Source organism: Mesocricetus auratus, unplaced genomic scaffold (assembly GCF_017639785.1).
Source record: "Mesocricetus auratus isolate SY011 unplaced genomic scaffold, BCM_Maur_2.0 Super-Scaffold_100006, whole genome shotgun sequence".
Classification (NCBI taxonomy): domain Eukaryota; kingdom Metazoa; phylum Chordata; class Mammalia; order Rodentia; family Cricetidae; genus Mesocricetus; species Mesocricetus auratus.
This window is the reverse complement of record NW_024429190.1, coordinates 101158250-101173643: the sequence shown is the minus strand read 5'-3', so window position 1 is coordinate 101173643 and position 15394 is coordinate 101158250. Positions and strand designations below refer to the sequence as shown.

At 45.7% G+C, this 15394-nt stretch overlaps 1 protein-coding gene across 7 annotated transcripts in view; it reads right to left on the bottom strand.

Moving 5' to 3' along the window:
* Arhgef3 (Rho guanine nucleotide exchange factor 3) overlaps positions 1 to 15394 on the bottom strand; it is a 273494-nt gene that overhangs the window by 94486 nt on the left and 163614 nt on the right. The window contains exon 1 of one of the 7 annotated variants that reach the window (XM_040747779.1): positions 12178 to 12207. The exons of the other annotated variants lie outside the window; for them this stretch is intronic. Within the exon in view, the coding sequence (XP_040603713.1) occupies positions 12178 to 12192 (15 nt within the window). The 5' untranslated portion in view covers positions 12193 to 12207. Of the gene's footprint in view, positions 1 to 12177; positions 12208 to 15394 lie in introns of those variants that run through there. 7 annotated transcript variants of the gene reach the window in all.

Below are 15394 nucleotides of genomic sequence, written 5' to 3'. Positions count from 1 at the left end.
GCTTTGGAGGCTTTTGGATACTGAGACCACAGACAGCTCAAGACTTCCTCTTTGCTCTGCCAGTTCTTTGGGCAGAGCAGCCGCTGTCAACGCCTCAGGCTAAAAGTCTTCTCATAGCATTCTAAGAAGTTCCCAATTTACTTATTTCCTTAAATGAAGATTCTTATCCCAAATATTCTTCATACATCCTGCCACACACGCATAGGATAATTTATTTTTTGAAGTATTTTTTTAAAGGTAAATGGAGGAGGGGAGGGTAGTAGTGTACTTGGGATCAAATCAAGGGCCTCATACATGCTAAATAAGTAAGCACTCTGTCACTGAGCCTCCATCATATCTCAGACTCTGGAAATATTTAAACACACACACACACACATACACACACACACACACACACACATACAGAGAGAGGGGGGAGTTCTATATTTTATACATACAGAGTTCTTTATTTTATATCTTATACAAATCATTAAGTGAATCAGAGATCTAAATGTAAAAACAAAACCACAAATGTCCTAGAAGACTAAAAAAATTCCCCTGTATAGCGGATGCTTGTAACTATAGCTCAAAGTCTGAAACAAACAAAAACACTTTTTTCCTAACAGAAAAGGTTGAATGATGAAATCAATTTTGAAAAAAAGCAAGCAAACAAACAACTTCTACATGTCAAACGCAACAGCAACAGAATCCCAGGGCCAGGGCTCCAGCACAGTCGGCAAGCATATAACCCTGGAATCCACCCCCAGCTCCGTGCGTGTTCATGGCGGTAACCCTGTGACAGGGAGGCAGGAGGCTCCGAACTTCAAGGTCGTTCTTGACTAGACAGTGAGTTTGAGGGCAACTTCAGTGACATAAAACATGTCTTAAAAGACAAACAGCAAACAAACAAAACAGCAAACCGCAACTCTTCCATACAAAAAGCCTTTATGGCAACAGCCAGGCAAGGAGCCCTCCCCCCCAACCATGTCCCTGTGACTGAGTGGGTGCTGCCCCATCCGGACTCAAACATTCACAAGGACAAAGCCAGTTCTGCGTGGCCATTTCAAAGGACAACAGATTTACGTGTGAGTTAAGGATACAGACAGGAGGGTCCAGATTTAAGACCCAGCTTAAGACGGCTTGTAACCGTCCTCTGTTTTCTGTACATGGAGGGTCCAGCAGTGCCCCCCCCCCCATGCAGGGCTACGGTGAGTTATCAGGCATGGAGAAATCCTTGCTGATGGCATTCAGGTAGAGAGTCAAAGATTAACAACACAACCAGATTTTCAGACCTTGCAGACACTCGGCAGACAGAGTTCATGCTGAGTGTGACAACCAGCAGAGAAATAATGTCCCTTTTCAATCTCCACTCATGGTCACACTGGCAACCACCATGAACAGGGCCATCCCACTCTATAGAAGAGGAGCCTAAGGCTTGGAGGGCCAAGTGGCTTGCTTATGGTGACAACACTAAGACTCTATTCCGGCCGTGACTGGCTCCCAGTGGCCAGACATTCAGTATCCTATCATTTGTACTAGCTCGCTCTGAGTTAACAACAAAGAAGCGATAAAACAACACCAAAGGATGCCCAGAGCGAGTAGTGATATCCTAAAAGCCCCAGCATCCTGACGTGTCAGAACTGGTTCAGGTCCAGAAGAGGTGTGCTGATCTGCGGTGGCTTGTCCGGAGCGAGAGGGAGAAAGTCCATGTGGGGTCTGAGCCTTGAAAAACAGAAGTGTGCGTGTGAGCCCAGTGTTGAACTCAACCCTGCACACGCTTGTAGAAGCCAGGGGTCCACACTCTTCCTTCTGCTCACCTCCACTTTATTCTTTGAGACAGAGCTTCTCCAGTGAATCCTGACCCCGAGCACACACTACACTGCGGTTAGAGCTGCAGGCGGCCAGACTCCACCTTTACCAGGATGCTAGGGGTCCACACCCAGGCCTCATGCTTACACAGCAAACACCTGACCCGCTGAGCCACCTTCCAGGCCCCATGTCTTACATATTTACTTTTACCATTCAAAGAGGCAGGGCGAAGAGGTCCCTGTGCGTGACTTCAATGTGGTACAGCGGCTACCTGCTTGGGACCTGGGGTCACAGCTGCAGCAGTGTGTGTGACGTCTTTGGGAAGAACGGTCTGGGCTCTAGGTGAGCACATCTAGTGGGCTTTGTGGGCCTTTCCCACCTAAGTTGGTTCCCTGGTACCCCAATTCTCGCCTGTCCGGTGCGCAATAGACACTCAGCATTTGTCTTTCTGAGTCTGGGTTATCTCATTTACTATAATAATTTCCAGTTCTACCCACTTCCCTGAACTTTTTATTTTTCTTTTCAAACGGACAAAATCCCATTTTGTAGACCCATCAAATTTTCACACCAAGGCGTTTTCCATTTCCTCACCACTGAATAGTCAGCAAAAACCACAGATGTGTGAGTATCTCTGTACTAGGACACAGAGTCCTTTGGAGATGTACACATTAGTGGTCTAGCCGGGTCAAATGGTCATTCTATTATAACTCCCACCCTTGCTGGAATCCTTGCCAGCTTCCAATGTGCAGATCTCATTCCTTGCCATAAGGGACGAGTCCCCGCGGGACCTGGCCTCCTGTACCTCTCCTATCACATTGGGCTTCCCTCCTTCTTGCCTTCTCTTCCAGCCCTTCCTCCTTTCTCTTTCTGATGCAGACAGGACAGGGGGCTTCTATGATATTTGCAGAGCCCCCTCAGTCTCTGTAGGACTGGTTCTTTTTTCCCTGAAGGCACAGGCTCAGGTCCCTACTCACAGTTCTGGTAGATCCTTAAGTCATGTCTCCTGCCCAGTGTCTCAGCTCCCCCTACGCCATCACCTCGAGCCCGGAATGCATCCAATGACTCCAAAGCCTTGCATAGAACAGCACCAAGCTTGTCCCTTGTGTTTATTGTATTACCAAGCTGCCCCTCAAGGAATAGAGCTCAATGCGTATTTACTGATGAAGTGGTTATCTCGTGTATTCTCTCAAGAGCACAGGGTTAAAAGTGAGGTAACAGCCCATAGCTCCTGTAACATATCCAAGGATGTCAGGCTGTAATCTAGACCCCCATTCTTAGTCCCCATGTGATCATGTCTGTGAACCAGACTTGCCACCCCTTTCTCTGCATTTCAGTGTTATCTTTACCTAAAACAAGTTAGGAGGGACTTCCATGACTCTTAAAGTTCTTCAAGGACATCTGGAGTAAAAAGTCACAGACTAGTGCTGACAAATTTCTCCTATCAATGTCAAATAATCAACATTTTGGACTTATAGACTGTGCAGTTACTTGTTATAATTATTCAACTGTATCCACACATTGTAAAAGCATCCACAGGCATTATGTTAACAATAGAACGTAGTGTGTTCCAATAAAACTTTATTCACAAACACGGACAGTGTGTCAGACTTGACTAACTTGCAGGCCCTTGCACCAACGGGATGAAGAGGATAGTTTCTGTGTGCGCTCGCTCTCAATTCCTGCTCATTAGAGGTGATGCTCTCTTCTTTCCCAACAGAAACAACTAGGAATAATCAGCATTTTTTAAAAGGCCAAGGTCTGCTCTCCACTGCCATGGTAAACAGTCACTGTATTCTCAGAAAAACGAATGACTCATTTCTGGGTTTTTGTTTTTTCCAGGACATAAGCTCCCGCAGTCTTTGGATGAATATGGCAGTCGGGGGATCTCCAGCATCAGGCAAGAAGTCTGAATCCAGGCTCAGATCCGGGGCGAGTCACTGAGAAAAGGAGAACCCTGGCATTTGAACTGACCAGTGGTATAATGACAGCACCGATCAGGGTACCATATGGGGAGACTGTACAGATTCAAGTCTAGCAGGTTCTGAGAAAGCAGGATGGACTCTGAACTGAGTGAGAACTCATTCTCAAAATCCCCAATCCAACACCACGGGTCCTGAAGACGAAAACCAGGGAGTGCTGCTCGCTAGCCACTGAGAGACAGGATCAGGGCACCTGCTATGAAACAGTGCCTTATCATGTGACAGGATGCTGTGCTCATGAACCCAACTATGGTCACCCAAACAAGACCAGCATGGTTGACATGGCAATGCCCTACCCCTACATGAGGGGCTACATAGGCGATCACTTTTTAGAGAGAGGGAAAGTAAGTCTTCTCCAAGCATGGGAGCCCCCGATAGTTTATCCAATCCTAAAGCGTCAGCCCTAAACACGTACACATGAGGAACACTGAATGAACTCAGCAGGTAGTAGTTACACACGCTACTATTACGTATATGTGTTTATACACACACACACCTATCCCAAAAAGTAATCAAAGAAGAGATCGTGAATCCGGGAGGAAGTGGGGGACATGGGGGAGTAGGAGGCGGAGCAGGAGGAGTGGGAATACTGCAAATACAAGATCATGCTACGGAATTTTCAAAATACATATTTTTACATTAGAATCTCAAAAACCCAAAAGGAGTTTCATTCTGCTGTTTGATCATGCTGCGCTTTGCTATTCATTTGTTAGCTGACGGGAGTTTAGCTGCTTTTCTGTGACTGTTACAGACGGCACTGCTCTAAGTGAGTATGATTACCTCAACTGGAAATACGCCGAGGAGTAAGGTCGGTGGATCTGTTTATTTATGGATATTTACATTTCATAGTTATTTATTTATTTATTATCTTGTTGTTGTTGTTGTTGTTGTTGTTGTTACAAAATGCACAACACATCCCTGCCTTCTGCATGCCCCAGACCGGTTTTCTGAGGTTCGTCCCTGTAAGGCTGTCTCTTGGGTCTGAGGTTCGGCTCTGTAAGGCTGTCTCTCGGGTCTGAGGTTCGGCTCTGTAAGGCTGTCTCTCGGGTCTGAGGTTCGTCCCTGTAAGGCTGTCTCTCGGGTCTGAGGTTCGGCTCTGTAAGGCTGTCTCTTGGAGATGCACACTGTCTTGCCAGACATGCATCTTCCTTTTTCTCGGTGTTCAGAAACCAAATGAAGTTTGGAATACACTTCGGGGGAGCCTCAGTCCCGAGGGTAGTTCACTCGCACGTTCTATAGGCTGGATTAACTGTTCAGGCTCTCTGACTGTTTGGTTTCCCCCCCTCTTAGTACTGGGAACTAAAGCCAGGGCCTTGGCATACTGGGCAAACGCTCCAGCACTCAACTGTAGCCCGAGCCTTCAGGGTTTTTAAACGCCACCACAGCCTTCGGCCCCTACGAGGAGCAACAACAAGGCTGAGACACACGTGAGGACGGGACGGGTGGACTACGGTCATCAGTGAGGCGAGCAAAGTCCAAAGCCACTCTGTTTGGGCTCACGTGACACACTCAAAAAGGACGGTCCTCCAAAACACAGGGAGTCATTCTCTGCCATACAGCAATGCTTTCAGGACCGGAGGGATGCTCAGTGGTTAAGAGCACTGGCTGCTCTTCCGGAGGACCTGGGTTCGAGTCCCACATGGCAGCTCTCAGCCGTCTAGGGTTCTTGTTACAGGGCTTTTGATACCCTCTTCTGGCCGCCAAAGGTACCAGGCATATATGTAAAATACCAATACACATAACAAAGTAAAAACAACTTGATCTTTAAACTGGAGCTTTCAGGAGCTGGAGAGAAGGCTCAGTAATTAAGAGTGACTGCTGTTCTTGCAGAGGGCCCCAAGATTATTTCCAGCACCCACACGGGGTGACTCATAACCACCAGTAATTCCATCACCAGGGGCGCCCAACACCCCCGGCCTTTGGTACCACTACACAGACATATGCACAACTAAAAGTGGGGGGGATTAGTTTTTAAGATGATGGCTTAATAATCTTTCTTTACACTCTTTATAGTTTTCTGCAACATCTATATAATGCTAATATGATTAAGAATTTGAATGTGTTTTATGCAAAGACAAACTGGTTATATACAGAGATTCTGGATTCTCTTTCTGTGTGTTCATAATTACATCACTGTTTTTTGTTTGTGAGTTATGATCTTCCCGCCTTAGCCTCCCGAGTGCTGGTTGTACAGGTTCACACCACCGAGCCTGGCTTAATTCTGTTACCCTAAGTAAAGCTGCCTAAACTTTCTCCATGCCTGACCCCCTTTTTATCTGAGTGTGTGTGTGTGTGTGTGTGTGATATGCGTTATGTTCAAAACTGTGCTTTAAAAACAAGTGTACCCCTATATTAAAACGAAACTCATTTAAGGAGATATGAAGGCTCAATGTTAGGCAAACTCATTTTGTTTCAAAGTCATTCATTATGTAGTAGCTGCTTTTATTTCTGAAGGTCTAGGCCACCTAGCAGGACCACTTGTTCCCTTGAAAGAACTCAGGAGCCCCAGGGCCCTTTCTCCCTCGACGCAGGAAAGACCCACCGTGAGGTGTAGCAAGCTGGAGGGCTGAATCACCCATGGCTCACCTCAACCTCTGGAAACAGAGAACAGAGACGTGCGACCACCCACCTGCACACCGGCTCCCTGTTGGGGGGCAGGGGAAAGACTTCTCATAGATTAAACATAAAAACATGACTTAAGTTTTTGTTTCCTCAGTTTCCTCTGTGGCATTCAAAGGGAGGGGAAAAATTACCTGAGCTTATTTCCTCAAATTTCTATAAGGGAGAGAAAAAAATATCTTAAATCCACTCCCAATCTATTTCCTCAAGGGGAGGAAACTCGTGTCATTCAGGAAGTCGGTGTTTGGTGTTGGCAGCATTACTGTAGAGAAATGCCCTTCCTCACACAGCTCCACGGGCAGAGGCGCCCACCCACGGCAGGACACAGACCATCTCACTGACCTCTCTTTCCTCCCGAGGTTGCATGACCAGGCTGTGAGTTAGGCTGAAGAGCGTGCTCTCCACCAATGAAAGTCCTCTCCCTGTGAGCACTCTAAGGATTCCTCCCTGCTTGCTTTGCACACAGGGACTCCCTATTAACTTCAATTTATTACAGTTCTGAAGGAAATGGGGGAATAATAGCAAGCCATTTTCAATTAGAAGTTACTTTCTAAACATAAGTCGCAGCATGGGAATGTTTTAATTAGCAGCCTCGAGTACTCGTTCATTCAGACAGCAATGCACTTAAGTGATTCATTCGCTCACCCGCAGAGTCCTCACGGAGATCAGACACAACCCTGTGTTTTGGGGGGTGCCAGTGCGGCTTTGGCACAAGCCACTTCCAAAGAGCCTTGGAAGACAACCAGGCATAGACAAGACCCCAGGGAAGGATCATTGGTGATGTCAGAGGATCGATTTGCTACAGTCCTCACTCTCTCCCATCCTCCATGCATCCATCCCGAACCCACCCCTTCAAAACACAGACTCTTCAGAGCATGCGCTCTACGTGGCAAACCAAAGCTTCCCCAAGGAAAGTGAGCAGCTGGGGTGCGACGCCCGGATTTGGAAAGACTGATGGCGCACACCTATGTTCCAGAGAAGAACTGAGGTAATAAAGACGTTTTTGTAGGCGCTGGTGATCAAACTTGGAGTTCCTAGTATGCTAGCATGTATTCCACCACTGAGCAGCATGCCCAGTCCCTCAAGTAGACTTTATTTAAAAGGAAAAAGGAGCCTGGTGGTGGCGACCCGCGCCTTTAATCCCAGCACACGGGAGGCAGACGCAGGCGGATCTCTGTGAGTTGGAGGCCAGCCTGGTCTACAGGGGGGAGTTGCAGAACAGCCAGGATAGAGAAACCCTGTCTCAAACAGAAAGGAAAAGAAAAAGGAACGAGTTCCCCTCTCTGCTACCTTCACTACATAGGGAACAGCCAACTGCGTTTGTGCCCTGTGCTACAATCTGGCTACCCAATGGAGTCAGCCTTCTGTTTTTAATTGACTGGAAAACCTGCCGGAAAGTTTGACTTGACAGTCCATTAGGCAGAAAACACAATGAAAAAAGATGGTCCAATAATTACCAGTGGGAATCGAAGAAGGTAACTGCTCATGAAATAAGTTATTTTGTGAAGCTACTTGAAGCTGGAGGCCAAAGGAATGCTGTGTGGGGCAGAGCTTGTGGAAGCCTGCCCCCTTGTAAACCCTCAGCTCCACGGCGGTCACCCTCAGTAGATGAGGACACAACAAACTGTAACAGGTCCTGACAAATCATTCCCTGCTAGGAGATGGTTAAGTCACCTGACAAGGCTTAGCTCCTGCATCTAAAGCCACCCAGCATGATACCATGTGCACAGAACCATGTTAGCAACAGGACCTCTACCTCGGAACTCCAAGCTTCCTCTGGCAGAGAGCAGAGCCTACATCTCAAAGAATACGGGCAACTGTTGAGACGGCAACTAAGCACAATCCAGTGTGGGCTCAATCACTCCACTCTCTGGAAAAGAACTTCTTGGTTGTATGCAAAAGTGCATCTGTGAAATTGATCATCCCAGGACAATTTTATTTAAAAAACAGAAATTAGTTATGTGTTATGAGCTAAAGTAGCTATGAATTATAATGTCAGGTAGCCCTTACAAGTAACAACAAAGGAAAAAAATTACATTTCCTGGATTTTTCTATAGTAAAGCAACATATTTGTAAGGCTGGAAAACTACTGTGAGGTCAAGTAATAGTGCACAAATGTACAGCAAATAACAAGTTTTGCACTGGAGAGATGTCTTAGTGGTTAAGAGCATTGACTGCTCTTCCAGAGGACCAGGGTTCAATTCCCAGCACCCACATGGCAGGTCACAACTTTCTGTAATTCCAAGATCTGACACCCTCACACAGATATACATGTAGGCAAAATACCTAAAATAAAAATAAATAAATAATTTTTAAAAACAATTTGTACTCGAAAATATAACACTAGGGTAGGGCTTATCAGTACAAATCTTTTTTTAAAAAAATACTTTTTAACTTTTTATTTTATGTGCATTGGTGTAAGGGTGCCCGATCTTCTGGAACTGGAGCTATAGATAGTTGTGAGCTGCCATGTGGGTGCTGGGAACAGAACCCAGGTCCTCTGGAAGAGCAGTCAGGGCTCTCAACCACTGAGCCATCTCTCCAGCCCCCTTTCAGTACAAAACTTACATAAGACAGATATTCACTTCCATATTTTTAGCTATTAAAATCTAGATTCTTCTGTCTGCATTATCATTGAATTTTTCACTGTTGTTTCTTTTTATTTTAAAAGGCAAAAAGTAGTCAAAATCTTGGAAATAAGGTATTGAAAGGCTTTACAGGGAAATGTCATAAAAGCCAAGGAGTAATGTAAAACCAGGGACCTTATCAAGAGGCACCTCCTTTCCTCTCCCAACTCCAAAGAGCCCTGGGGCGTGTTATAGCACCTGCCTGGGCAGGGGTGTGTGTGTGTGTGGCATAGGTTAAGGGTTCTGCTGTATAACAAGAGCTGGCATTAGCCACGAGAGAGAAGCTAAAAACTACAATGGGCCGCCCAAGCATTTAAATCATTTAAGTTCCTGGGTTTTGTTTTTTGTTTTATAATCAGTCTAAAACACCAACAGACCAACACAACACTGACAACCCCAGTGAGTCCAAAGACAAATGACCATTTGCATAACCTGCTTCAAAAGGCAGATTAGAGTATCTGTTTATGTAACTACGTAAGCCTGCACCCTCGCGAAGACAAAATTTAAAAGTGCGACTTTGTATAGGTTTGTGTATTAGAGTAGTGTGTGTGTAGCTGTTTTAAAATTAGTTAGTTTGAGGCAGGGCCTCGCTCTATAGCTCAAGTGGGCCTCAAACTTTAATTGCTCTTGCCTTGGCCTCCAAAACTGCTGAGATTCCAGGTGTCCCAGTTCAAAAAGAATGCCGAGTTATGAGTTTGAAGCCAGGCCAGACTACGTAGTGAGTCCCTGTGGCTCTCAGGGAATGGAATGATTAAATGAGATGGATGTCTGGTAATGTCTCAACAGTTTGTGGTCCCAACAGTGAAATACCAACACCCTCTCTTGACGAGAGATATGTGGGGAGCTGGACAAAGGTGATCAGGGATTCTCTCTCACTTTGGCTGCAGCTTTTCTGCGTCTCTGAAATGTCCCAAGATGAGAGTTTACTAAATATATAAAGATAACAAAACAATGACGGATAAAGTCCTGGCTGTCTAATTCTGAGTGTCTGCATCCCGTACCCAAACCCTGAGCGGCCAGGAAGATGACATTCACAGAGTAGGCTTACTTGTGGACCTCCCTCCCCAGATCCCCGCTGCACAGATCCCTTGGCAGGAGACCTTCGGAGCCTGAGCTCACAGCAAAGGATCATGGATGGCCCCGCCACTGCGCTTCTCCTCATTTGGAGCAAGAAGAAAGTGGCCCTGGTTGCTGGGCTCTCAAAATCTGGGGATGAGAACGGTGTGGTCCCTCATCCCTCAGGATCCCAGCATCCTCAGGCCCGGAAACTCCCATTCTCACAGGAAGCCTTTCTGGGATGACTTCAACCACCAGATCCCAGGCATTACCTCATCCTGGTGTGTCATCCTCTGCGTTTCCCTTCAAGTAGCAAAGAGGAAATGAGAGAAGAGGAGCTGCTCCGTTCCTGCAGCCTACCTTGTCCTGAGGTGGAGACGTCTAGCACTTTAAGTCATTGCTTTTCCCTCTCCCCTTCCTTCCAGACTGTCATTCTTCCCTTCCCTCTTCCTTTCCCCTTCTCCTATTATTTCTTTTTTCTTTTCTCTACCACTAAATCGCACTCACAGCCCCTCTTTGCTTATTTGCTTCTGTCCCCAAACAAAGTGACACTACGTAGCCTAGCGAGGACCTGAGCTCCCGGGCTCAACTAATCCTCCATCTTCAGTCTCCAGCGTAGCTGGGATTACAGGTGCACACCGTCGCATCCAGCAAAGAGCACACCTTTTAAGACCACTCTGGACTTTTGCTGTTATACTCAATGAAAATAAAACAAAACAAAACAAAAAACCCACCCGTGCAATATCTAGGGAAGCCAGACGACCATTGTCAACAACACAGGGTGGGGGACAATTCAGGAGGCTGCAAATATTTACTATATGCCCCATGGTGTATTTATCTTTCAATGCTGGAGCAAAACAAATATTTGTCTCTACAGGCTCCCCCAGTGGCGGAGCCGGTAAGGAGAAAGGTTGCTACAGCCGTTCCCACACTGTATAGATAAGAAGGTTGTGTCTCCAAATGTGCTTGCACTGACATCTGCGTTTAAAAATACCTTAATTACAACACGCATTCCGGAGCACCAGGCACTGTCCATCCATCTTGTCCCTCACATGGGGTTAGTGGTGTGAGCTTCAGCACAGCACTGTGGGGGGGGGGCATCTTAAGCAGTTGGTAAAAGTCCATTTGAGATATCAGGGTGTAAGCTCTGCACTGACTCTGTGTTTCTGGGGGAGTATATCACAGCGTCTCATTTTAAAGTTGGGAACACTAACACTATCCCAGAATGGTTGAAACAGAATCCAGGGGTAGATTTGTAAATTCACCTAAAGACATTTAAAAAATTAATACTGATTATTTGCAGTTGGGCCTGGAAGCACACATTTGTAATCCTAGCATCTCAGGAGGCTGAGGTAGAGAATTACAGCTTTAAGCCTTGTCTAAGCTATGGAACAAGTTCAAGGTTAGCCTGGGCAACTTAGTAAAACTCTGTCTGAAATATTTAAGAGGTTAAATGTTTAACAGCTCAGTGGCAGTATGCTTGCCTGATGTGTGAGAGCCTGGGTTCAACCCCTAGCACTGCCATTATTTAAAATTTAAAAATTATTTTTCCTTCTGGGCGTTGGTGGCGCACACCTTTAGTCCCAGCACTCAGGAGGCAGAGGCAGGCAGATCACTGTGAGTTAGAGACCAGCCAGGTCTACAAGAGCTAGTTCCAGGACAGCCTCCAAAGCCACAGAGAAACCTTGTTTCAAAAAACAAAAACAAACAAATAAACAAAAAGATTAAAATTAGATAATTCACATTATATATAACACAAGGCCAAAGAAAGCCTGTAGCCCTAGAATGTATCTACCTCACCTTAGGACACTTATATCACCTCTCTAGGGAATAAAGATGGTGAAAACCCCTTCTCTCTTTACCCATATACACAAGTACCACCAGCTCCGAAACTGTTCTGTTCAACTTCAGGGTAAAACAGAAGAGCTAGCAACCACGATCTCTTGGCATGCCTGATGAGTGTTTTCTCAATGGGAGAATGGGAGGGAGGAGCCACCCGTGGCTTGCCCTAAAGTAGTCATGGCAGAAGAAAGCAGGGCCAGTTGCTCAAGGAGTGGCTGGAACCTGCTGGCTCGCTCCTCCCACATGCTCTGAGAGACACGACTTACCCAGTTCACTGCCATCAAACTGGCTTCCTGCTTCCGCTTTTCCCATCGAGGCCGTCACTTATGGGTGAGCGGCTGGACGGACTCCACCTTCCTATACTGTGCTAGCATACGGGCACCGCAAGCGCCGCACAGCACGCATTTCATACCGAAACCTAAGCACAAGCATACACAACCTGATGAGATGTTTCCAAGGCTTTTGTTACATAGTTTCATACTCAGGGATCTCACCCCTGCAAAGAGCACTTAATTGCAAACATTCTTGGGTGTAATTCTGTACATTTCAGAGTAGCTATGTCACCACTCTGATTCCATGCTTTCTGGTCTCAGCCATTCCTGCTTCCATAACTTTCAGCCAAGTTTTCATTTCAAAACAGGCCAAGCAAAACATATATATGCATGTATATATACAAACACAAAATAAAATGGATAAAACTACACTCACACGCACTGACACACACAGACACACATTTCTAAATGAACCAGACCCACCAGTTAATGGTAGTATCTTTTTTTGCAGGTCATACAGGGGCAGCATTTTGCCATTTCTTTTATTATTTGCAAAAGAACCTTTCCTTTTGCCAACATTTTGTAAGCAGCACATGCCCGTTTTATATTCATGAGGTAATTTTCACAAAGTCTAAGAGATAAGGACTTCCAGAAACTGATTTTGACTGGGAAAATGCCAAAAAGGTTTGGTCTCCACGTCCTTGAGTTAGCTGTAGAAGCTAGATTCAAACTCAGTTCACCTGTGATCGTGAGTCCCTAAGAACATTCCAGGCCCAGTTAGCCACATGTGAGATAAGTTTATATTTATATTCCCATGAATATATGTGTGCATGTGTTCATTTTAGTGTGGTTTAAAACAGAGTATGCAACTAGCATGCTAATTTGGATCTTATGTAGAACCTATTTGATTTTGCATTTATTAGACACTTTTAAAGGGCTAGGGGAAGAAATGGTGGAGTTCTAAGGTTTAAGTAGTCTGGCTTGTGAGGGATGGAAGACAAGCAATTTTTTTTATTATTTTATTTATTTGTGTTTGTTTTTTTGAGACAGAGTTTCTCTGCACAGCCCTGGCTGCCCTGGAACTCACTTTGTAGACCAGGCTGGCCTTGAACTCAGAACTCACAGCTGTTTGCCCCTGCCTCCCGAGTGCTGAGATTAAAGGTGTGCACCACCATGCCAGGCTTGCCTTGCGGTTCCTTTACACTGTTCTCCACTGAGTGAGTGAGGCAGCCTGTTGGCTAAGGGAGCCCTAGTGGATGTCTGGAATTCAGCACTTTATACCTCTAAAGAGGCACAGATCGACTTTCCCTTTGCCTTTTCCCCTTCCTACAACACATATACACCAAAACACACGTGCACACACCAACACACTATCACACACCCACCAACACACATGCACACACGCACATGCGCGCACACACACACACGCACACACACTCACGTGCGCACGCATGCACGCGCACACACGCACACAATCCTGGAAGATTACCTAACATAAGGTGAAACAGGGGGTGGCCAGTTGTCTGGAAGCAAGACTGGCCTGCACATTCACACTCTCCTTCCTCCCCCCCGAATGGGGACATTCTTCAGGGGAGTTCTCCCTAGGGTGGCCACAGCATACCCCTGGCAAAGGCCGTCTACACAATGGCCAGACATCAAAGTCCTGCTGATTTAGAAGTCTCAGGGGGGAAAAGTCCTTTTGTTGACATGGTATTTTTAGTGCATCCTTTTCCTCATGTTGAGTCGACTTATAAATAACGACAGCTTCTGGCTACGGCTGGACACTAGGTGGCTCAGGTTGCTGTTCCACATTTTACAAAGCAACAATATTGACAAGTTTCTAATGGCACAGGTAGTACGTAAATACTTCCTCTCAGCAAAAACTCCAACCTTAAAGAATGACACCCTTGCCGGGTTTTGGTGGCGCACGCCTTTAATCCCAGCACTCGGGAGGCAGAGGCAGGCTGATCTCTGTGAGTTCGAGGCCAGCCTGGTCTACTGAGCGAGTTCCAGGACAGGCTCCGAAACAATACAGAGAAACCCCGTCCCGAAAAACAAAAACAAAACAAAACAAAACAAAACAAAACAAAAAAAACAAAAGAATGACACCCTTACCAGGCCGCCACTAGGCCAGTGTCCCAACCTGGAGGGCACTGTTTATAATGAACCGGGGTGCTCCCCTCGCATGCATTTATGTGACCCTGGAAACAGAGATATCTTATAGCTGCTTAGCTTGACAGGCCAATGGCATCACACTCAAATTTCTGTGACTTTACAGTGTGTCCATGCATCTTAGCAATTACTTTTCCCCCACTGCTGGTGAAAGCCTTGTTTGTGTGTTGTTTGTTTTTATTTCACGATGCAACCCAGCCGGCCTTCACCCTCCATCCTCCCGTCTCGGTCTCTTGAGTGTTGCAGCTGTAGACATGCGCCACGATACCTGGTTCAGTCACCTTCTAGGGTTATGTCTGCCTCCTCCTCCCTCTCTCCTTCCCTTCTCCCCTTCCCCCGCCCCAACCATCTCAGTCTGTCTCATTGCTATATTGCATTATACAGTGTGGATATGTATTTCATTTTTAACACATACATAACAGCGTGGACATGTATTTTACATCTCACAGTATGGATGTACATGTCGTGTTTTATAGTGTGGATGTGTATTTTATACCTAACAGCATGGACATGTATTTTACATCTCACAGTATGGATGTACATGTCGTGTTTTATAGTGTGGATGTGTATTTTATACCTAACAGCATGGACATGTATTTTACATCTCACAGTATGGATGTACATGTCGTGTTTTATAGTGTGGATGTGTATTTTATACCTAACAGCATGGACATGTATTTTACATCTCACAGTATGGATGTACATGTCGTGTTTTATAGTGTGGATGTGTATTTTATACCTAACAGCATGGACATGTATTTTACATCTCACAGTATGGATGTACATGTCGTGTTTTATAGTGTGGATGTGTATTTTATACTTAACACTGTGGGTATGGACTTCTGTACTTTAGTGTGGAAACGCATTTTACGTTACACCGTGTGGATACATGTTTACATTTCACAAGGCGAAATTCCGTGTCACTCGCCTTTGCATTTTCTACACTTTTCTTAGACAGCCAAGGTACAGAGGAATAAGCCTTTGTTTTTATTTTATTGTTGTTGTTGGTTGAGACAGGGTTTCTCTGTAGCTTGGAGCC